The 21,354-nt window shown below is 38.3% G+C and overlaps 1 protein-coding gene and 1 pseudogene across 1 annotated transcript in view; one reads left to right on the top strand and one right to left on the bottom strand.

Annotated features, from left to right (window-relative positions):
• The window catches only part of LOC120881547 (P2R1A-PPP2R2A-interacting phosphatase regulator 1-like), a 32,671-nt gene that overhangs the window by 5,466 nt on the left and 5,851 nt on the right, over positions 1-21,354 (bottom strand). Inside the window, exon 3 of the mRNA XM_040265277.1 lies at positions 19,694-19,772. Within this exon, the coding sequence (XP_040121211.1) occupies positions 19,694-19,772 (79 nt within the window). The remainder of the gene's footprint in view (positions 1-19,693; positions 19,773-21,354) is intronic.
• LOC120882475 lies at positions 8,270-9,324 on the top strand (annotated as a pseudogene).

The raw sequence follows: 21,354 nt of genomic DNA, 5'->3' as shown, positions 1-21,354 counted from the left end.
AGGAAGAATTAATAGGATTAGATGCTTAATAGGATATAGTAGAAAAATAAGGAAGAACTGAAGATGAACCTATAACTCTGAGTCTTAAAATTGGGAGACTGTTTTGATGCCATTATGGAAAATGAGGGAAATTGGGAAAGGAAGTTTAAGAAGTTAATCAGTCTTTTAAACAATGGAATCACATTTTCAACAAAATGTAATTGTTAGTATAGTTCTTCCATTTAACATTTATTTAGATGCTTTTGTATAGTGAGAAGCTCAAAGTATTTTCTAATTCACTCAATTCACAAGTAAAGAGCAAGTTTTCCCAGAAGTAGGACAGAATTTTGCTTATTGTTTTTCCCATTGAAAGTTGGAGCATTCCCCAACATCAACTATTTTAGGATCGTTAGTAAAAGTGGGTTGACACTTCTAATATTTATATCTTGCCAATTTCTAAAATGGATATGAGATAGTTTTTAATAAGATTGTTAAAATAAGGATAAAAGGTCAAAAGCTATGTAACTGTCAAGGGCAAAGAGTACTGTATGGTAGAAACCTAGGTTAAGGAGATTTGCTGCACTTGAGCACTGAAATTGGTTTTCAGTCCCTTAGTATCTAAAAAGAAAACAGTCATCCACTTTTGCTCTCTGAAGGAGAGTATGCCTGAGAGATTTTAGTTGCCCAGTGGCACGTTCCTCAATGAATTCTTGTTGAAAGAATAAAACAATTTGCAAACTAAGATCAAATTAAGTTTCTTTAAAACAAGTTAAGCTATTCCCTTAGAGAAGTAAGAGACAGTAGATACTTTGCAGGTTCCAAGGAAAACTCAAAACCAAATCACAGAAATCTAATGTCATTGCTTTGTTGTTATTCAGTCTCTAAGTCACATCCAACTCTTTGTGACCCCATGGGCTACAGCATACCAGGCTTGTCTGTCCTCTGCTATCTCCTGGAATTCGCTTAAATTCATGTCCATTGAGTCAGTGATGCTATCTAACCATCTCCTCCCTCTGCCACCCCCTTCTCCTTTTGCCTTCCATCTTTCCCATCATCAGGGTCTTTCCAATGAGTCAGCTCTTCACATCAGGTGGCCAAAGTACCAGAGCTTCAGCTTCAGCATCATCCTTCCAATGAATATTCAGGGTTGATTTCCTTTAGGACTGACAGGCTTGCAATATATATATAAAATATATATCAAATTATTATAGACCTTATGCTTACACAATGTTATATGCCAATTATATCTCAGAGCTGAAAAAAAAAAGAAAATTAATTTCTCACTTGATGTTCTCAAGCTCTCTAATGCCTAAAAAACAACTAACAACTAGAGTCAAGGAGAAATTGTCCATTAACTGCCCAGTAGGAAAACGGTAACTTAAACCATACCCTTATTTAAATGTTGACCCAGAACCTAATATTAACTTGGGGCTGTGTGCTTATTTTAAAAGAAATGCAAGTATAATCAAATCAGTTTGTAGGAAATACAAGGAATAAAAGAGTATATGAAACACTGTCACCTGGAAGCAGAATCAAAATGTGGGGCTTTTCACAAGACAAATGGCCTGTTTTCTTCAGTAAGTAAGTGGCATGGAACAAAATCAGGAGAGGAAGGCTGTTTTAAATAAAAGTGACCTAAAAGATCATGCTGGAACATGTTTGAATCACTGAAAAAGGCATTTTTTTGAAAATCAGGAAAATTTAACATGGACTTGTTATTCGATAAAATTAAAGAATAACTCTGTTAGATGTGATGATGGCATTGTGTTTATGTGAAATAAAACATCCTCAGATTCATACAGAGTATTTAAGGTTAAAAAGATATCAGAGATATACTTTATTTTTTATTTATTTTTTAAAATAAAAATTTATTTATTTTAATTGGAGGTTAATTACTTTACAGCATAAAGCACCCTCCTACCCCCAAAATAAAAGGGGATAGTTGAAAAATAATGTACAAAATATAATTAATAGTTAAAGCTGGATACTGAATACATGGAGGTTCTTTTTTGTGTGTTTTTAAATTTCCATTAAACAACTTTTAATGTAGTGTGCCAAGCACCACACATATATTAAATCTTTTCATCCTCACAATAATCCTATAACGTAGCTACTATTAGTTCCCCCATTTTACTAAAAAATGAAATTAAATTAAATAATTGCCTTTGTTAATGTCAGAGTGAAAGTTCAAAATGTAATGAGGCGAGAAACACACATTTCTGTTTTGTACCTAAAAGGTTAAGTTTAATAGCTAAAAAGAAGTCATGGTTAAAGAATACATGTAAAGAAATATGCAACTTAAGATATTTATCAGACCATTAAACTGCTGAAAATAAGCCTTAATTTTCCACTCAGTCAGCACCCAGATTGAAAGTTAATGTTGTTTCTATTTTCCCATTTCATTCATTTTCTACTTGTGCTCCATTTTATTTTAGTTTTAATTTTTGTTTTATAATTTGATTTAAATTTTAGAAATTTTAATTTATTTTTTACTGAAGTATAATTGACCTACAATGCTATGTTAGTTCCAGGTGTACAACAGAGCAATTCAATATTTCTGTATATTACAAAAATGATCACCACTGGTGTTTCATTTTAAATGTTTATCATATGTATTCTGCCACTATAGAAGTAAGTTGCTTTATAGTTTATATTAATAACCAGTTAAATTAGTCTTGATTTTCAAACTTCATAATCAGATAGAAATATATAATCAATTTTAAAATATCTGGTCTAATTTAGGGGAAGAAAAGAAAACTGCACAAACAAACCAGAGGTCACTTTAACTACTAGCTTTAGGTTCTTTCATTAAGAATGTCTTAAATGGCTACATACTCATAAAGACAAACAGCAAACGAATATCTTACTCATTAAAAAGTAAAAGAATCCTTTAAACCATACTTTCTTGCTACTGGATGATAAGTGGGGCCTAGGGAAGCCATGGTGCAGGAGAGAGGGAGAGGAAGCAGGAGCTGGAGAAATAAGACCTAGGGTTACAGGACAGTCTGGGTTTTGTGCCACTGGAACTTGGTGAGAGTAGCTGTAAAAGAATTCAGTAATTTGGGGCTAAGTCTTGGCTTGATATTTGTTAATGCTGAACATCTTTGGTTTCTGACCTTGTAAGTTTCTTGTAGGATGAAATGAGCCCACAGATGGGACCTATTATAGTGCTAAGTGAATAATAAGTGCTTAATAACAGTTAAGCTCCCCTACTTGAACAAAAGTTTGCTTGTAGTTGGGTGAAAAAAAAAAATCCCACCACTCCTGGAGGAATGGTGATTTAATCTTTTTAATTCTGTGGCTAAGCCTTGGAAAAATCAAAGATTTAATTCTGTATTACACTTTTACTATTAGACACACACACATATAACATAAGACAGATAGAATGTGTCCCTGAACTCAGATCACTGAGAAGTGAACACAAAATGATAGCATAAAGATCATTAAATGTGTCAAAAAATTTCTGCATCTGGGATTAAGAAAACTATGATAAACTATGACTATTATGAACTTGAAAATTAATTTCCATATATAGCGTTCATCATCTTTGAGATCCCTTGAAGAAGCTAGATTCAAGGTAAAAGAGTATGCAGTATTTTAGGAAACTATCAATTTGTTAAAATAGTTAATAACCCAAACAAATAGAGGTCTCCTTAGTTGTTTTGGATTTTGATGTTTTTGCTTTAAAGAAACCATTCATGGAATTAAAAATTTAATCACTTGTGACCTCACTTAGAATTATTTGACCATAGGTATTTTTAAAAGAAAAACAAAATTTACTTTTTTTAATGAACAGCTGTCAGCTTTTCAAAACTTCCTACCTGTTTGATTTGATGGAAGTGACTGATGGAAGCATGACTGGGAGAAGATGGCACAAACTGAAATTTAAAAGATAAAAGTCAAGTTTTCTTTAATGTTTCTGATTATTTCTAAACATTAAGTCAATGTTGAATGGCCTGAAGTATTTCTTGAGTGCCTGATGCATGCTATCAATAGCACTAATTAAATTTAAAGATTTAAAAAATGAAAAGTCCAATTGAATCTTGTCTGAAAATTATACTAATTGAAAATCTCTATATATCATAACAGAACAAAATAACAATTAACATAAATACAGGGCAGGAGAACATCAATAGAACATTTATCTCTAGCTTTCCCTTCTCAAGGCTCGAAGATCTTAAAATCACTTCATTTTTCCTTGCCAGTTTTAGCTCATTATCAAAACTTAGTGATAGGCATTACCCAGAAAATATTGAAATGGTCATTAAATCAGTAGCTAATTTAATAAGCATGAGCTTCCCTGGTGGCTCAGTGGTGAAGAATCCGCCTGCAATGCAGGAGACACAGGTTTGATCCCTGAGTAAGGAAGATCCCCTGGAGAAGGAAATGGCAACCCACTCCAGTATTCTTAAAGCCTGCCAGGCTCCTCTGTCCATGGGATTTTCCAGGCAAGAATACTGGAATGAGTTTCCATGCCCTCCTCCAGGGGATCTTCCTAAGCCAGGGATTGAACCCACATCTGCTGTGTTTCCTGCTTTGCAGACCATTCTTTACCTGCTGAGCCACCAGGGAAGCCCAAGAGTCAGACATGACTTAGCAACTAAACAACAACAATGACTTAATAAGCATAATAAAGAAACAAACAAAATAACTCCAAACATCTTGGAATCTAGCTGGGCAAACTGAACTTTCATAATAAAGAATGATTAAGGGCAATCACTCACCTAGAGCCAGATATCCTGGAATGTGAAGTCAAGTGGGCCTTAGAAAGCATCGCTATGAACAAAGCTAGTGGAGGTGATGGAATTCCAGTTGAGCTGTTTCAAATCCTGAAAGATGATGCTGTGAAAAGTGCTGCACTCAATATGCCAGCAAGTTTGGAAAACTCAGCAGTAGCCACAGGACTGGAAAAGGTCAGTTTTCATTCCAAACCCAAAGAAAGGCAATGCCAAAGAATGCTCAAACTACCGCACAATTGCACTCATCTCACATGCTAGGAAAGTAATGCTCAAAATTCTCCAAGCCAGGCTTCAGCAATACGTGAACCATGAACTTCCAGATGTTCAAGCTGGTTTTAGAAAAGGCAGAGGAACCAGAGATCAAATTGCCAACATCCACTGGATCATGGAAAAAGCAAGAGAGTTCCAGAAAAACATCTATTTCTGCTTTATTGACTATGCCAAAGCCTTTGACTGTGTGGACCACAATAAACTGTGGAAAATTCTGAGAGATGGGAATACCAGACCACCTGACCTGCCTCCTGAGAACCCTATATGCAGGTCAGAAAGTAACAGTTAGAACTGGACATGGAACAACAGATTGGTTCCAAATAGGAAAAGGAGTACGTCAAGGCTGTATATTGTCACCCTGCTTATTTAACTTATATGCAGAGTACATCATGAGAAACGCTGGACTGGAAGAAGCACAAGCTGGAATCAAGATTGCCAGGAGAAATATCAATAACCTCAGATATGCAGATGACACCACCCTTATGGCAGAAAGTGAAGAGGAACTAAAAAGCCTCTTGATGAAAATGAAAGAGGAGAGTGAAAAAGTTGGCTTAAAGCTCAACATTCAGAAAACGAAGATCATGGCATCTGGTCCCATTACTTCATGGGAAATAGATGGGGAAACAGTGGAAACAGTGTCAGACTTTATTTTTTTAGGCTCCAAAATCACTGCAGATGGTGATTGCCGCCATGAAATTAAAAGATGCTTACTCCTTGGAAGGAAAGTTATGACCAACCTAGATAGCATATTCAAAAGCAGAGACATTATTTTGCCAACAAAGGTCCGTCTAGTCAAGGCAACGGTTTTTCCAGTGGTCATGTATGGATGTGAGAGTTGGACTGTGAAGAAAGCTGAGTGCCAAAGAATTGATGCTTTTGAACTGTGGTGTTGGAGAAGACTCTTGAGTGTCCCTTGGACTTCAAGGAAATCCAACCAGTCCATCCTAAAGGAGATCAGTCCTGGGTGTTCATTGGAAGGACTGATGTTGAAGCTGAAACTCCAATACTTTGGCCACCTCATGCGAAGAGTTGACTCATTGGAAAAGACTCTGATGCTGGGAGGGATTGGGGGCAGGAGGAAAAGGGGACGACCGAGGATGAGATGGCTGGATGGCATCACCAACTCGATGGACATGAGTCTGAGTGAACTCCGGGAGTTGGTGATGGACAGGGAGGCCTGGTGTACTGTGATTCATGGGGTCGCAAACAGTCGGGCATGACTGAGCGACTGAACTGAACTGAACTGAAGGGCAATCACGTTCAAGGAATTCAGCACATTTTACTCTTGCTTGTTCGGATACTTGTCTAGGCCAGGGGTCCCCAACCTATAGTGGTCAGTAGCCTTTTAGGAAGTGGGCTGCACAGCAGGAGGTGTGTGAGTGAAGCTTCATCTTCTACTCCCCATCTCTTGCATTACAGCCTGAACCAGTCACACCCCACTCCATCACCCCCACCCATGTCTATAGAAAAATTGTCTTCCACGAAATCTGTCCTTGGTGCCAAAAAGTTTGGAGACTGCTGGTCTTGGCCCTTTGTCTTTTGCAGGCCTATTTTCTCCCTTTTGGTCTTTTCTCAAAGCTTATGAAGAACCATACAAGAAGGAGATGAAAGAATAGAGATGTAAACTGTGAAAATAAGGCTTGAGAACTATGTTTAGAATTCACTTATCCATTCCATCTGTAGCCTGATTGGCTCTTGAAATGCTAGATGATGCTAGATAATGAATATAACATATCATACATTCACATTATATCTTAAGATCACATTGAATTGTGCATTTAAACATGTTTAATGAGCATCTACCATATGCGAAAGCCCTGTACTAGGCCCTGAGGATCCAAAGATTAATAAGACATTTTCCTGTCTTTGAAAAATTCAAAGTCCATGTTGGGAGAACTAGGCCACAGGTAAGTGCCAGGACAAGTTAGGATTCGTAGGAGTTCAAAGGACAAAGAAAATAATTCTGCCTAGGGTGTTGGGGCTGGCTTCACAGAAGAGCGCAGGAATTCATTAGATAGAGAAGAGAAAGGAGGCTATTTCTGGGAGTGGAAAGAAATGCTCAGGCAGAGAGGCATGTTTGGGAAACAGAGGCTCAGGGTAGCTGAAACTTGGCATATGGTAGAGCATGACAGGAAGCAAACTTGAGGGAGAAATTTGGTTGAATCCAGGTTGTTGTTTTTGGACTTTAGCCTTTGAGCCCAATAGGAAACCTAAAGAATAGGTCTCTCTGAGTTCTTAAACCTCAAGGGTATTTTAGACAAGAAGATCATATCTGTTTTAGAAAGTCAACCCTAGCAGTGAATGCAGAACAAATTGACGGTGGAGGGAAAAGGGACTAGAAGCAGGGTCATGGACCAGGCAGAAGATAACAAGGGTTTGACCGAAACAGAGGGATAAAGATAAGGAGGCAGATTGGAGAAATGATAAGAAAGTAAAAGGAACTAAAGACTGGCCTGAGAGTTCCAGCTGAAACTATAGATAGATAGTGGCCAAGAAAGGCAATAAGAGGATCAGGTTGCTGCTGGGGTGGGGGAAAAGAATGAGTGCTCAGAAAATGTGTGTTGGATAAACAAGTATTCTTATGAAGCAGATAGTCTGAATTTTTATCAGGTTTTAAAATTTATCTTATGACTTTAAAGGAGATATTGTTCAGTCACTCAGTTGTGTCTGACTCTTTGGGACCTCATGGGACAGCATGACAGGCTTCCCTGTCCATCGCCAACTTCCAGAGCTTGCTCAAACTCATATCCATTGACTCAAGGATGCCATCCACCCATCTCATCTTCTGTTACCCCCTTCTCCTCCTGCCCTACCTCACCAATTATATTTTGCTTAAGATAGTTCTGAAATCAGTTTTTTTTTCTTATTATTTTCTAGAAGGTGGAGGAAACAGCCAAGGTTCAATGACATTGACACATCATCAACCAAAGGTCATAACTTATGTTAGAGTTCACTCTTGGTGTTATACATGGTGAGTTCAGGTAAGTGTATAGTGACACAAATCCATAATTACATCATACTAAGCAGATTCACAGCCTATTAATCCTGATCTTTAATTTTTTTCAACAGAAATTAATTAACTCACTTTTTTCTCATTATGAAACAATCAATACATGCTCAGTATAAAACAAAATTAATGAGGGAAAAAAGCATCACCCACTATCCAGAAATGGCCATAGTAAATATTTCAGTGATTATTTTTCCAGATACTATTTTCCAGTTTGAGTTTTTTATTTTTTCTAATAACACATGCCAGCTCTGCATCTGGAGCACCTGAGCTCTTAGCTCCTGGTCCGGGTTCTATCAAAATGTCTACTGTTCATTAAATTCTGTGCAAGTGCAGTTTAGAAGGTGACCACTATACACCCTCAAATGCATACATGTTAGTCAAGGCATATACCAACTTTGATGCTGAGTGGGATGTTTTGAACACTGAAATGGCCATTAGGACTAAAGGTGTGGTTGAAGTCAACCTCATCAACAATTTGACCATCTACAGCAAGGAACAGAGGCATATTACTTTTGCCTGTCAGAGAAGGACTGAAAAGGGACTTGCATCAGCAGTGAAGTCAGACTTGTCCAGCCACCTGGAGAAGGTGATTTGGGGCCTTCTGAAAACACCTGCTCAGTACAAGGACTCCAAGCTCAATGGCTCCTCTGTGAAGGGGCTGGTGACTGATGAAAACTCTCATTGAAATCACCTTCTCAAGGACCAACCAGGAGCTGGAGCAAAACAAAAGTCTACAAGGAAATGTAGAAGAGCTGCAGCAAATAAACAGTCTACAAGGAAATGTATAAGACTGATCTGGAGAATGACATTATTTCTGATACATCTGGCAACTTCTGCAAGCTGACTGTTGCCCTTGAAAAGGGTAGAAGAGCAGAGGATGGCTCTGTCATTGACTATGAACTGACTGGCCAAAGATAACTGAAATCTCTATAATGCAGGAATGAGCAGGAAAGGAACTGATGTCCCCAAGTAGATCAGCATCAAGTGTCACCTCCAGAAAGTATTTGAAAGGTACAAGAGCTATAGCCCTTATGATCAAGAAGGAGGTCAAAGGAAAATGCTTTCCTGAATCTGGTCCAGTATATATAAACAAGAAGCCTTTGTGTTTTGCTGACTGACTGTACAACTCCATGAAGGGCAAGGGAACTCACGATAAGGTCCTAATTAGAATCATGGTATCCTGCAGTGAAGGAAGGGGACACATTAAAAATTGGGTCTGAATTTAAGGGAAAGTGTGATTGGGCCCTGTACTACAACATTCAGGAGGATAGTAAGAGTGACTACCAGGAAGTGTTGCTTTGCCTGAGTTGTAGGGGTGACACCTGACATGGAACAAGTGTCCAGAAGTGGGCTGTCTGTGCTTCCAGCTGACAGTTCTACAAAACCAGTTTGCTATTAACAATCCCCCTGTGATGATGACGTTAGCACTGCCTTTTCCCCCACCCTGCCTAAGCACTCCTGGTTTTCCAGGCAAGTCTCTCGTTTTAGTCAAAGAAATGAACATTCAAAGGAGTCAGAAGTAAAATCTATGATATAAAACATTTTGTTTGCCTCTTTTGTACTGTATGGTACACAGAAGCAAAACAAAACCCAAATATATTCCAAGTACCTTTCCATGTTAAAATTTATCTGCAACATCATTTTAAAAGGCTTTCTGTGTTAAAATTCACCTGCAACACCATTATTATAGAAGTACCATAATAAGAAGCACCTATTTATGTGCCAGACATGTTGTAGACCACTCAATTCTCACAACTCCATGATATAGATATTATTATTGTTCCACTGTCCCGATTTTTTTTATTGGCCGTAGTCTGTGGCTTGTAGGATCTTAGTTCCCTAACTAGGGATTAAACCTATGCCCCCTGCAGAGGAAGTACAGAGTTCTATCCACTGGACTGTCAGGGAATTCCCTATTGTCACCATTTTAAATTTAGAAAACTGAAGGCCAGAGAAATTAAGCAACTTGCCTAGTAATACAGCTAATAATTGCTCTAACTGGGACTCAAACACAGATAAGGAAGGTCATTTATTTAATCTGTTCCCTGTTGCAGGACATTCATACTGTTGCCACATATAAATAATGCTATGATAACAATCTTTACATGTATCCTTAATGAATTCTTTAGGATAAATTCATAGAGTTGGAATTTCTGGATCACAAGGCTGTTGATACCCATTGCTGAACTACCCTCCAGAAAGCTCATACAAATTCACTTTCCAGCAGTGTTATGAAAATCTTGATTTCTTTGTACTTCTCCAACATTAGATATTACTGACAGTTTTTTAAAAATTGTATGCCCGGGATTTCCTTGGTGGTTCAGTGGTTGAGAATCTTCCTTGCAATGCAGGGGGACATGGGTTCAATCCCTGGTTGGAGAACTAAGATCCCACATGTCACTTTGGAGCCTGCATGCCACAATTAGAGAGTCTGTGCATATTTCCATGGACTGTGATGAGAGATCATGTGTCACAACCTGATGCAACCAAATAAATGGTTTTTTTTAACTGTATGCCAACTCTTAAGTGATATTATAAAAGTAATCTATTTTCCAAAGCAAGTAGAAAACACTGTGATTTATCCAATAAAGAGTTTTGGATATTCTCTCCCAATGTGCCCCAATATTAGCATTAATCACTGAGAAATTGTGCAGTAACATGCACCAAATCTTAAAAAATCAGTTTTACCTTTAAAAACTTCTCATATTTATTTCCATACACATACATATCTTTAAACAAGCAGAATTTTAACAAGTTTAATTCATGCTACTGATGCTCATATCATCATCATTCAGATGCCCAGAAAGTTCACAATATAGAAGGTGCAACACTAGGTTTATAAGATTTATAATCTAATTGAAAAGACATGATTACTTGAACTTAAATATATAATACATTCTATGTACAAGATGGGGCTTTATCTAAATGATAAATGATTGCTATTGAAAATAAAACAAAAGAAGAGAATTGCATGGTGTGGCAAACTCTTCTAATTATGAAAGACTTCCTGGAAGTGATTATTTTTAACTGATATCTAAAGGAGTACACATCAAAGCTATATATTGTCACCCTGTTTATTTAACTTACATGCAGGGTATATCATGTGAAATGCCAGGCTGGATGAAACACAAGCTAGAATCAAGATTGCCGGGAGAAATATCAATAACCTCAGATATGCAGATGACACCATCCTTATGGCAAAAAGCAAAGAGGAACTAAAGAGCCTCCTGATGAAAGTGAAAGAGGAGAGTAAAAAAGCTGGCTTAAAACTCAACATTCAGAAAACTAAGATCATGGCATCTGGTCCCATCACTTCATGACAAATAGATGAGGAAGCAAAAGAAACTGTGACAGACTACTTTCTTGGGCTCCAAAATCACTGCAGATGGTGACTGCAGCCATAAAATTAAAAGATGCTTGCTCCTTGGAAGAAAAGTTATGACAAACCTGTGAAGTGAAAGTCAGTCAGTTGTGTCCAACTCTTTGTGACCCCATGAGGTATACAGTACATGGAATTCTCTAGGCAAAATACTGAAGTGGGTAGCCTTTCCCTTCTCCAGGGGATCTTCCCAACCCAGGGACTGAACCCAGGTTTCCCACATTGCAGGTGAATTCTTTACCAACTGAGCTATCAGGGAAGCCCATGACAAACCTAGACAGAATATTAAAAAGCAGAGACATTACTTTGCTGACAAAGGTCCACCTAGTTAAAGCTATGGTTTTTCCAGTAGTCATGTATGGATGTGAGAGCTGGACTATAAAGAAAGCTGAGTGCTGAAGAATTGATGCTTTTGAACTGTGGTGTTGGAGAAGATTCTTGAGAGTTCCTTGGAGTGCAAGGAGATCCAACCAGTCAATCCTAAAGGAAATCAGTCCTAAATATGCATTGGAAGGACTGATGCTGAAGCTGAAGCTCCAACACTTTGGCCCCCTGGTGTGAAGAACTGACTCGTTGGAAAAGACCCTGATGCTGGGAAAGATTGAAGGCAGGAGGAGAAGGGGACGACAGAGGATGAGATGGCTGGATGGCATCACTGACTCGATGGACATAAGTTTGAGCAAGCTCTGGGGGTTGGTGATGGACAGGAAAGCCTGGCATACTGCAGTCCATGGGGTTGCAAAGAGATGGACATGACTGAGTGACTGAACTGAACTGAAAAGACAGGAAGGAATTGGTTTAGCTTCAGACAAAGGCTCAGAATTTCCTAATGGGAAAAATTTTATCCAGGAAATCCTGAGAAGACTGCCTGACTGAAATTGATGCCATCAATAAGGATACAGTGTGAAATGTCTGTGGAAGGTAGGGTTTGAAACTGAGCTGAGCTAGATAATTATAAGCCACAATAAAACTTTTAAATTGAACAAAATATGGATCAAATATTGGACTCGGTTGGTCTTTTAGTAATAACTTGGAAAATTAATTGTAGAAAAGGCATTTAGAAGAGAGTTCTCCCAAAGGTTAAGTACTATAGGTGGTATATGCAAGGGAGTTGCTTCAGGTAATTTTTCTATATGAAACTAAGTTTTAAAATAGTTTCCTGAGATGTCAATAAATGTCACTGGTATCTTTCATGTATTAATAAATTTCCCATTGTGTCATTCTCTCACACTTTAGGGGGAAAAAGTCCTTGGGAGGAAGCAAGAGTACCAGCACCAGGAATGGTGTCACAGGCCAGGGAGGGTAGGAGTGGGAGCAGGGGCCTGGGAGGGTGCTGGGTGAAGCTGATTCCCAAGTGTTATCTCTAGTGAAGGAATTAAGATAGGAGGAAACATCATGCTTAGTTTCATTTAAGAGAAACCACAGAAAACTAATATTGTAAAGACACTAAATTTTAAAAATGCTTAACATTCCTAGGTTTGCTAATGTTAACCTATTTCTTACTGTAGTTACTAGAGATAAAGCACTTAGAAAATTCTGAACAAGGGTTATATGCTATGTTTATGAATGCCTCTTCCTAGTTCCCCAAACAATTTAAAATGGGTTATGGAGATATTGAACATGAACTGAATGTATGCTAGAAGGACAGAGCATAAAGCAGGATAAGGAATGTATTACACACTCACTACCATGTGGCCCATAAATTAGATTTAGAGTTCGTAGTTGCCAATGTGTAAAGCAAAATCAAATCAGGTAAACAAACATTGCTAGCCATAAAATTAAAACAGACAAATTGCTCAAGTAAAGTCCAACTGTTCCCGACAGGAAGATGAAAAACTTTTCCTGCTTCTGCTGGAGTAGGGGGAGGTGGAGATGGAGAAGACAGAGCTGCATCAAGTTTAACAGAGTTTCCAGGAAGAGAATTCCTAGTGGAAGAGTTGGAAACAGGCATGCCAACCTCAGAGGTTTCACGGGATACAGCAAAGGGGTAATTCGGGGGAAGACATAGCCTCCATAAGCAGAAGAGGATCTCCACTACTGCTCATCAGAAGTGGGGTGGAGTGGGGCTTACCTGGTGGTCCAACGTTTAAGACTCCATGCTCCCAACGCAGGGGGCACAGGTCTGATCCCTGATCAGGCAACTAAGATCTGGCATGCTATGCAGTGTGGCCAAGAAAAGAAAAAGTGGGGTGGGGTGGAGTGATTTCCTGACAGCAGTGAAGAAAAATTTGAGGTTAATTAAGAAAATAATTGTGAGCTAGCAGATTTTTACAAGGTTTGTACATACACATCTCTATTTGTGTGTTAAATGGCACCCATAATTCTTTATAGCTCAGGGCTTCCCTTATAGCTCAGTCAGAAAAGAATCTGCCTGCAATGCAGGAGACCTGGGTTTGATTCCTGGGTTGGGAAGATCCCCTGGAGAAGGAAATGGCAACCCAGTCCAATATTCTTGCCTGGAGAATCCCATGGACAGAGGAGACTGGCAGGCTACAGTACATGGGGTCACAAGAGTCGGACACGACTTAACGACTAGAGAGAGAGAGAGAGATGATTATAAATGTCCTCAATCACCACATTTTTTTCTAAAACACTGTTCTGCCTACATTTTAATACATTAAAATCAGTGCCAGTTAAATTTTTTAATTGTGGTAAAATATACATAAAATTGCGTGTTAGTTCTAAAAGGTCTTGTAGGTCTTCATAGAACCGTTCAACTTCAGCTTCTTCAGCATTACTGGTTGGGGCATAGGCTTGGATTACCATGATATTGAATGGTTTGCCTTGGAAATGAACAGAAATCATTCTGTCGTTTTTGAGATTGCATCCAAATACTGCATTTCAGACTCTTTTGTTGACCATGATGGCTACTCCATTTCTTCTAAGGGATTCCTGCCCACAGTAGTAGATATAATGGTCATCTGAGTTAAATTCACCCATTCCAGTCCATTTTACTTCACTGGTTCCTAGAATGTCAACGTTCACTCTTGCCATCTCCTGTTTGACCACTTCCAATTTGCCTTGATTCATGGACCTGACATTCCAGGTTCCTATGCAATATTGCTCTTTACAGCATCGGACCTTGCTTCTATCAGAAGTCACATCCAGTCCTTTTCGTGACATTGTACAGGAGACAGGGATCAAGACCATCCCCATGGAAAAGAAATGCAAAAAAAGCAAAATGGCTGTCTGAGGAGGCCTTACAAATAGCTGTGAAAAGAAGAGGAGTGAAAAGCAAAGGAGAAAAGGAAAGATATAAGCATCTGAATGCAGAGTTCCAAAGAATAGCAAGGAAAGATAAGAAAGCCTTCTTCAGTGATCAATGCAAAGAAATAGAGGAAAACAACAGAATGGGAAAGACTAGAGGTCACCTCCAGAAAATTAGAGATACCAAGGGAACATTGGAAAAGACCCTGATGCTGGGAGGGATAGGGGGCAGGAGGAGAAGGGGACGACAGAGGATGAGATGGCTGGATGGCATCACTGACTCCATGGACGTCACTCTGAGTGAACTCTGGGAGTTGGTGATGGACAGGGAGGCCTGGCGTGCTGTGATTCATGGGTCGCAGAGAGTCGGACACGACTGAGCAACTGAACTGAACTGAACTGATACATGTGATTCTGAACCCTGGGTTTAATTACTAGATACAAAGGTTAGTGAGGCTGCTCAGGATGGTAGAGTGGATAGATGGAAGAAACCTGGGCCTCTGATGACATCACTGAGCCACTGAAGTAACCAACCCTGGAACCTCCTTTCACAAACTTATTGTTATTTGGTATAATAAAGGTCCCTTATTGTTTAAGTCACTTCTAGTTGAATTTTGTTGCTTTTGCCCAGAACATTCTAATTATCATTTCATTCTCCTAGATAATTCAGCCTGTCTATAATGAAGGCACATATATATCTCCATGAATTTTATAATGAGGTAATACTTGGAACAAAATAAAAGCATATGCATAATGCTGTTACAGCAAGCTAAACAAATAAGCCTTGAAATTCTCATCATCAAATAAGGTAAAATGACTTCAGTTCTGCCAAACCCAATCCATTGTACAAGATGGTTTATTTTAAATATACATGATATTAAGCTGAACCTTATGGGAACTTAGAGCCTAGAAATCCTAAGGAAAATTATGCATTTAAAAAATGCCAGGTACCTAGTTTCTCTACATAGGTTCTATTACTAGTAAAAGACATATTTAATGAGCATTTAGCAGTATTCTTGCCTTTAGAATTCCATGGATAGAGGAGCCTGGTGGGCTATAGTCCATGGGGTGGCAAAGAGTTGGACAACTTTCACTTTTAGTAGGTATCATTGCTGTGCCAAGTGTTTTACACTGATTGATATAATCACAACAAACTTATGAGGCAGAAGCTATTACATTCCCATTTTACAGATGAGGAAATTAAGGTGCAGAAAGGATAATCTGTCCCCAGATAATCAAGTTCATATGTAGAGTGTCATTTATGGGTCCTTGCCTCTCAGTCATATTTTAACCCAATCCATTCTGGCTTCTTCTACCCTTTTCTCCACTGAACTTCCTTTCAAATTAAAGTTCATAATAAGCTCCATTTTGGTAACTCAAAGGACACGTTTCAGTCTTTATCATGTTTAACCACTTTTGTTTTCTGTGGTTTTTCATGGTACTACTCTCCTCTGAGTCTCCTCCCGTCTCTCTGACCATTCCATCATAGTCTTACTTGGTGGAGCCTCTTCTGAGATTGTCAAAAAAGCAAGAGAGTTCCAGAAAAAAAAAAAAACATCTATTTCTGCTTTATTGACTATGCCAAAACCTTTGACTGTGGATGAAAACAAACTGGAAAATTCTTGAAGAGATGGGAATCCCAGACCACCTGACCTGCCTCTTAAGAAACCTATATGCAGGTCAGGAAGCAACAGTTAGAACTGGACATGGAACAACAGACTGGTTCCAAATAGCAAAAGGAGTACGTCAAGGCTGTATATTGTCACCCTGCTTATTTAACTTATATGCAGAGTACATCATGAGAAAAGCTGGACTGAAAGAAAAACAAGCTGGAATCAAGATTGCCAGGAGAAATATCAATAAATTCAGATATGCAGATGACACCACCCTTATGGCAGAAAGCAAAGAACTAAAGAGCCTCTTGATGAAAGTGAAAGAAGAGAGTGAAACAGTTGGCTTAAAGCTCAACATTCAGAAACTAAGATCATGACATCTGGAGCTATCACTGCATGGCAAATAGATGGGGAAACAATGGAAACAGGGACAGACTTTATTTGGGGGGGGTGTTCCAAAATCACTGCAGATGGTGATTGCAGCCATGAAATTAAAAGATGCTTACTCCTTGGAAGGAAAGTTATGACCATATTAAAAAGTAGAGACATTCATTTACCAACAAAGGTCTGTCTAGTCAAGGCTATGGTTTTTCCAGTAGTCATGTATGGATGTGAGAGTTGGACTGTGAAGAAAGCTGAGCGCCGAAGAATTGATGCTTTTGAACTGTGGTGGAGGAGAAGACTCTTGAGAGTCCCTTGGACTGCAAAGAGATCTAACCAGTCCATCCTAAAGGAAATCAGTCCTGAATATTCATTGGAAGGACTAAAGCTGAAACTCCAATACTTTGGCCTTCTGATGCAAAGAACTGACTCATTTGAAAAGCCCCTGATGCTGGGAAAGATTGAAGGTGGGAGGAGAAGGGGATGACAGAAGATGAAGTAGTTGGATGGTATCACCAACTCAATGGACATTAGTTTGAGAGAACTCCGGGAGTTGGTGATGGACAGGGAGGCCTGGCATGCTGCAGTCCATGGGGTCGCAAAGAGTCAGACTGAGCGACTGAACTGAACTGAACTGAACTTTCTGCGATTGATTTTTAAAGCTTTTTCCTATTTCTCTTCTTCTCTTATACTCTCTCTGTAAGTCATTTCATTCATTCCCATAGCTTCAAATAATGATCTATTAATGATCCTAAATGTATCTCCAGCCCAGATCTCTATCCCAAGCTTCAAACTTGTATATATAACATCTCCACTTGAAGATATCAGAGAACCTCAAACTTAACAAGTCCAAAACTAAACTCATCTTCCCTTCTAAATCTACTCTTCTGCCAATGTTCCCTTTCTAGTGGTACCACTATCCCATCAATTGCCCAAGTCAGAGAGCTAGTAATCATCTTTGCCTTCATTGTGTCCTGCTCTCCATCGAATCTATCACCAACTGATCCTTACTTTTCAAATATCTCACGGATCTTCCCACTACCACCGCATTTGTCCAAGTTACTATCAGCTGTTTGCCAGAGTTACTACAGTTGCCCATCTGATCTTCTTACATCTACTTTTGTCCTCTTCCAATCTACTTGCTACTCTGAAGCCAGGCTAAACTTTTTAGAAGTGCAAATTTGATCACAGACTTAGATTGGTCTGTGATTTGGTCAATCGCAGACTTAGAATTCTTCAATGAGTTTCCATTGAAAATAGGATAAAGTGGAAAGTCTTTCCTTTTTTTGGCTGTACTGCATGGCTTATGGGACCTTAGTTTCCCTAACCAGAGTTTGATTTCAGGCCCTGGCAGTGAAATCCTAACCACTGGACTGCTAGGCAATTCCCAAAGTGCAAAATCTTTAAAATGACTTTTAAAGCCCTACCAGATTTTTCACAAGTTTACATCTCCAACGTCATTTCTCACCATTTCATCTTTACTTTCACTCTAGCTAGAATGGATAGAGAAAGAAAGATTTGTTTAATGAACAGTTCTAATTTTCCCCCAATATACTATTATTGCATTTGTGGTAATAATGTTGAATATCATTTTATAAAGAGGAAAGTGCTCAGTTTTAAGATTAGAAAGCAATATTTTAAAATAGAATCCAAGCTATAGCATTTCATTAAAATGTTCTATAGCTTTCATCATATTAAATCATATAAGAGAAATACATGAATAATTGTATATCAACAAAGCAGATAATCTAAATGAAATGGACAAATTTCTAAAAACACACAAATTACCAAACTAACTCAAGAGGAAATATAAAATCTCAACAGACCTGTTAACAAGTAAAGAGACAGACTCTGTTTCCAAAACCTCCCAACAAAAAAAGTCTACAGCCAGATGGCTTCACTGGTGATTTCTATCAAACATTTAAAGAATCAACACCAATCTTAATAAAACTCTGCCAAAAATATAAGAGAAGGAACATTCCCTAACACATTCTATAATATCAGCATCACCCCAACACCAAAGTCAGCAAAGATACTACAAGAAAACTATGGACCAATATCCCTTATGACTAAGTGGAAAAATTCTCAACAAAATAGTAGCAAACCAAATCCCATAGTACATTAAAAGGATTATACACCAAGACTAAGTGGGATCTATCCTAGGAATTCAAAGGTGGTTCAATAAAAGAAAACCAAAGTAGTAAATCATATTAACAGAATGGAGAGGAAAAAACATAATCATCTGAATAGATGCAGAAAAAGCCTCTGAAACAATTCAACATCCTTTGATGATAAAAAAAAAAAAAAGACTCAGTAAGCAGGAGTAGAAAGGAATTTCCCTAACATGAAAAAGGGCATTTACCCAAACCTTTAGCTAATATCATACTCAATGATGAAAGACTGAAAGCTTTCCATTTATGATCAGGAATAAGGCAAGGATGTGTGCTTTTTGAGACAAGAGAGAGGTGGTGGTTGAATAACATTGTGAATTCACCAAATGCCCCTGAATTGTAACTTTAAAATAACTATGTGCTATATGAATTTCACCTCAACAAAATGATTCCATTTATTCACTTTGGCTTACTGACGTACAAGCATATTTCCTGTTTACAGGTTAATTAGTAGATGAGTTATCATTTAGAGATGGCATTATAACACCATGAAAAACAAACTATATTTTCAATTCAAGATAAATATGAGATAAAGTCAAGCTATAAGCCTGAAAATTACCCTTAGGAGAACTTGCAAATTTCCCCCTCAAAATCAGATTGTTCTTTTAAAAACTGGAAGCCAGATGGTTTTATACATAAAAACAAACCTCAATGTTAAATCCACGTGGGATTTAAAAGTTCATTCTCCTGCAGCTGCAGCAGCTGCACCAATCATAACTGCAGTCAGTGTGATTATTTTTCCTTCACTAATGTTTAGAACAATGTTTCTCAAAGTGGAAACTTGTTTAGAAATGCAAGTTCTCAGGCCCCACCCCAAAACTCCTGAATCATAAACTCTGGGGTTGAGGGCCAGTCATCTGTTCTAACAAGCCTTCCAGATTCACACTCAAGTTTGAGAACCACTGGTCAACAACAATAGCACACATCTATAAGCATTTTCTTACCAGATTGTGTTGTGTCATACATGTTGCACTGTTTCTTCGAGTTGTTATGGAATCAGATCGTAACACTTGTGAACTATCACTAAGAAGAAAAGGAAAACATTTGTCATTTAAAATTCATTACAAAAATTTTTTTTAAAGAAATAAGATTTCAAATCCTTAAACAACATTGCCATTGATGTAAGTATCTTCTTTGTGGAGACAGCTGTGCAGCTGTAGAAAATAAAACATGCATGCACACACACACACACACACACACACACACACACACAAATCCTTAGTTGACTGAACCTAAACAAGTGTCCATGTAAGGTAAGGAATTCTCAAGCATGCCCTTTTACCTCTAATCATGCTACCAAGAATAAGTATAAATTATTGTGGCCTTAGAGACACATCATTTTCTGTGTAAAGCTGTAACCAATTTAAATTTGTGATTGAAGCTATTATGTGCTAGCAGCAATTTCCTCTGGACTCCCAAACATTCACATGGATGAGAGGGATAGCCACTAGCAGGGTCAATAGAACTGAGCTTTTCAGATATGTCTCATTTGGCCTACCCAGTGTTAAAAATGTTTTTTAATTAGCTGTGCACACTTGGAACAACTATGGAGATTTCACATAAAGAATTCGGATTCCAAGTTTCTGGCTTCTATTGAAATTTTGCAAGATTTTGCCACACTGAATCACATTCCCCCACGGCAACAATGAACTGAGCTGAGCAACCACTGCCTGCTGAAGATGTTCCTAGTTTCCTCAGCTTTGAAAGTGCCTGCTTAGCCAGCCTTGACCTGATTTGAGCTTGGGACCCTGAAGAAATCTTTCCCTATTTATGTTTTCATTTTGTTAGAACTTTAGAAGCATTTTTATTTTATATTGGACTCTAGTTGATTTACAATGTGTTCGTTTCAGATATACAGCAAAGTGATTCAGTTATACATACATATATATCTTTTTTTCAAATTCTTTTCTCATTTAGGTTATTACAGAATATTGATGAGAGTTCCTTGTGCTATACAGTAAGTCCTTGTTGGTTGCCTAGTAAATATAGTAAAGTATGTTGTTATAACTTTTCTTGTTTTGAAACTGACTCACAAGAAATTGCAAAAAGAATATAGAGTGTCTTTGTGTACCTTTCATCCAGGTTTCCCTAACGGTAATAAACTATCTTTAACATGTTCTTTTCCACTCCCTATATCCAATTAAGTGCCAGTTCTTTTAGGTTTTACCCATGATTTTTCATGTCCATCATGCTTTCCAGGTTCCTTGCTAAAAACCAATTCAAAGCATTCTTACTTTTCCACCAACTCTGTAATAGTCTAATTGGTCAGCTCACCTCTGTTCTTTTCCTACTGCAATCAACTTGCTCTCCTGCTCACAACTTTCAGTGATTCTCTTCATTGGCTTCTGAATTCAGTTACATTCTTTACTATAACTTTTGGGCTTCCCTGGTGGCTCAGATGGTTAAGAATCTGCCTGCAATGTGGGAGACCTGGGTTCAATCCCTGGGTTGGGAAGATCCCCTGGAGGAGGGCATGGCAACCCACTCCAGTATTCTTGCCTGGAGAATCCCCATTGATAGATGGAGCCTGGCGGGCTGCAGCCTATAAGGTTGCAAAGAGTCAGACACAACTGAGCAACTAGGCACGTACACTATAATTTTCAAA

This window comes from Oryx dammah, unplaced genomic scaffold, assembly GCF_014754425.2.
Source record: "Oryx dammah isolate SB20612 unplaced genomic scaffold, SCBI_Odam_1.1 HiC_scaffold_23, whole genome shotgun sequence".
NCBI classification, from domain to species: domain Eukaryota; kingdom Metazoa; phylum Chordata; class Mammalia; order Artiodactyla; family Bovidae; genus Oryx; species Oryx dammah.
The sequence above is the reverse complement of the archived record's forward strand: the minus strand, read 5'-3'. Positions and strand labels throughout refer to the sequence as shown.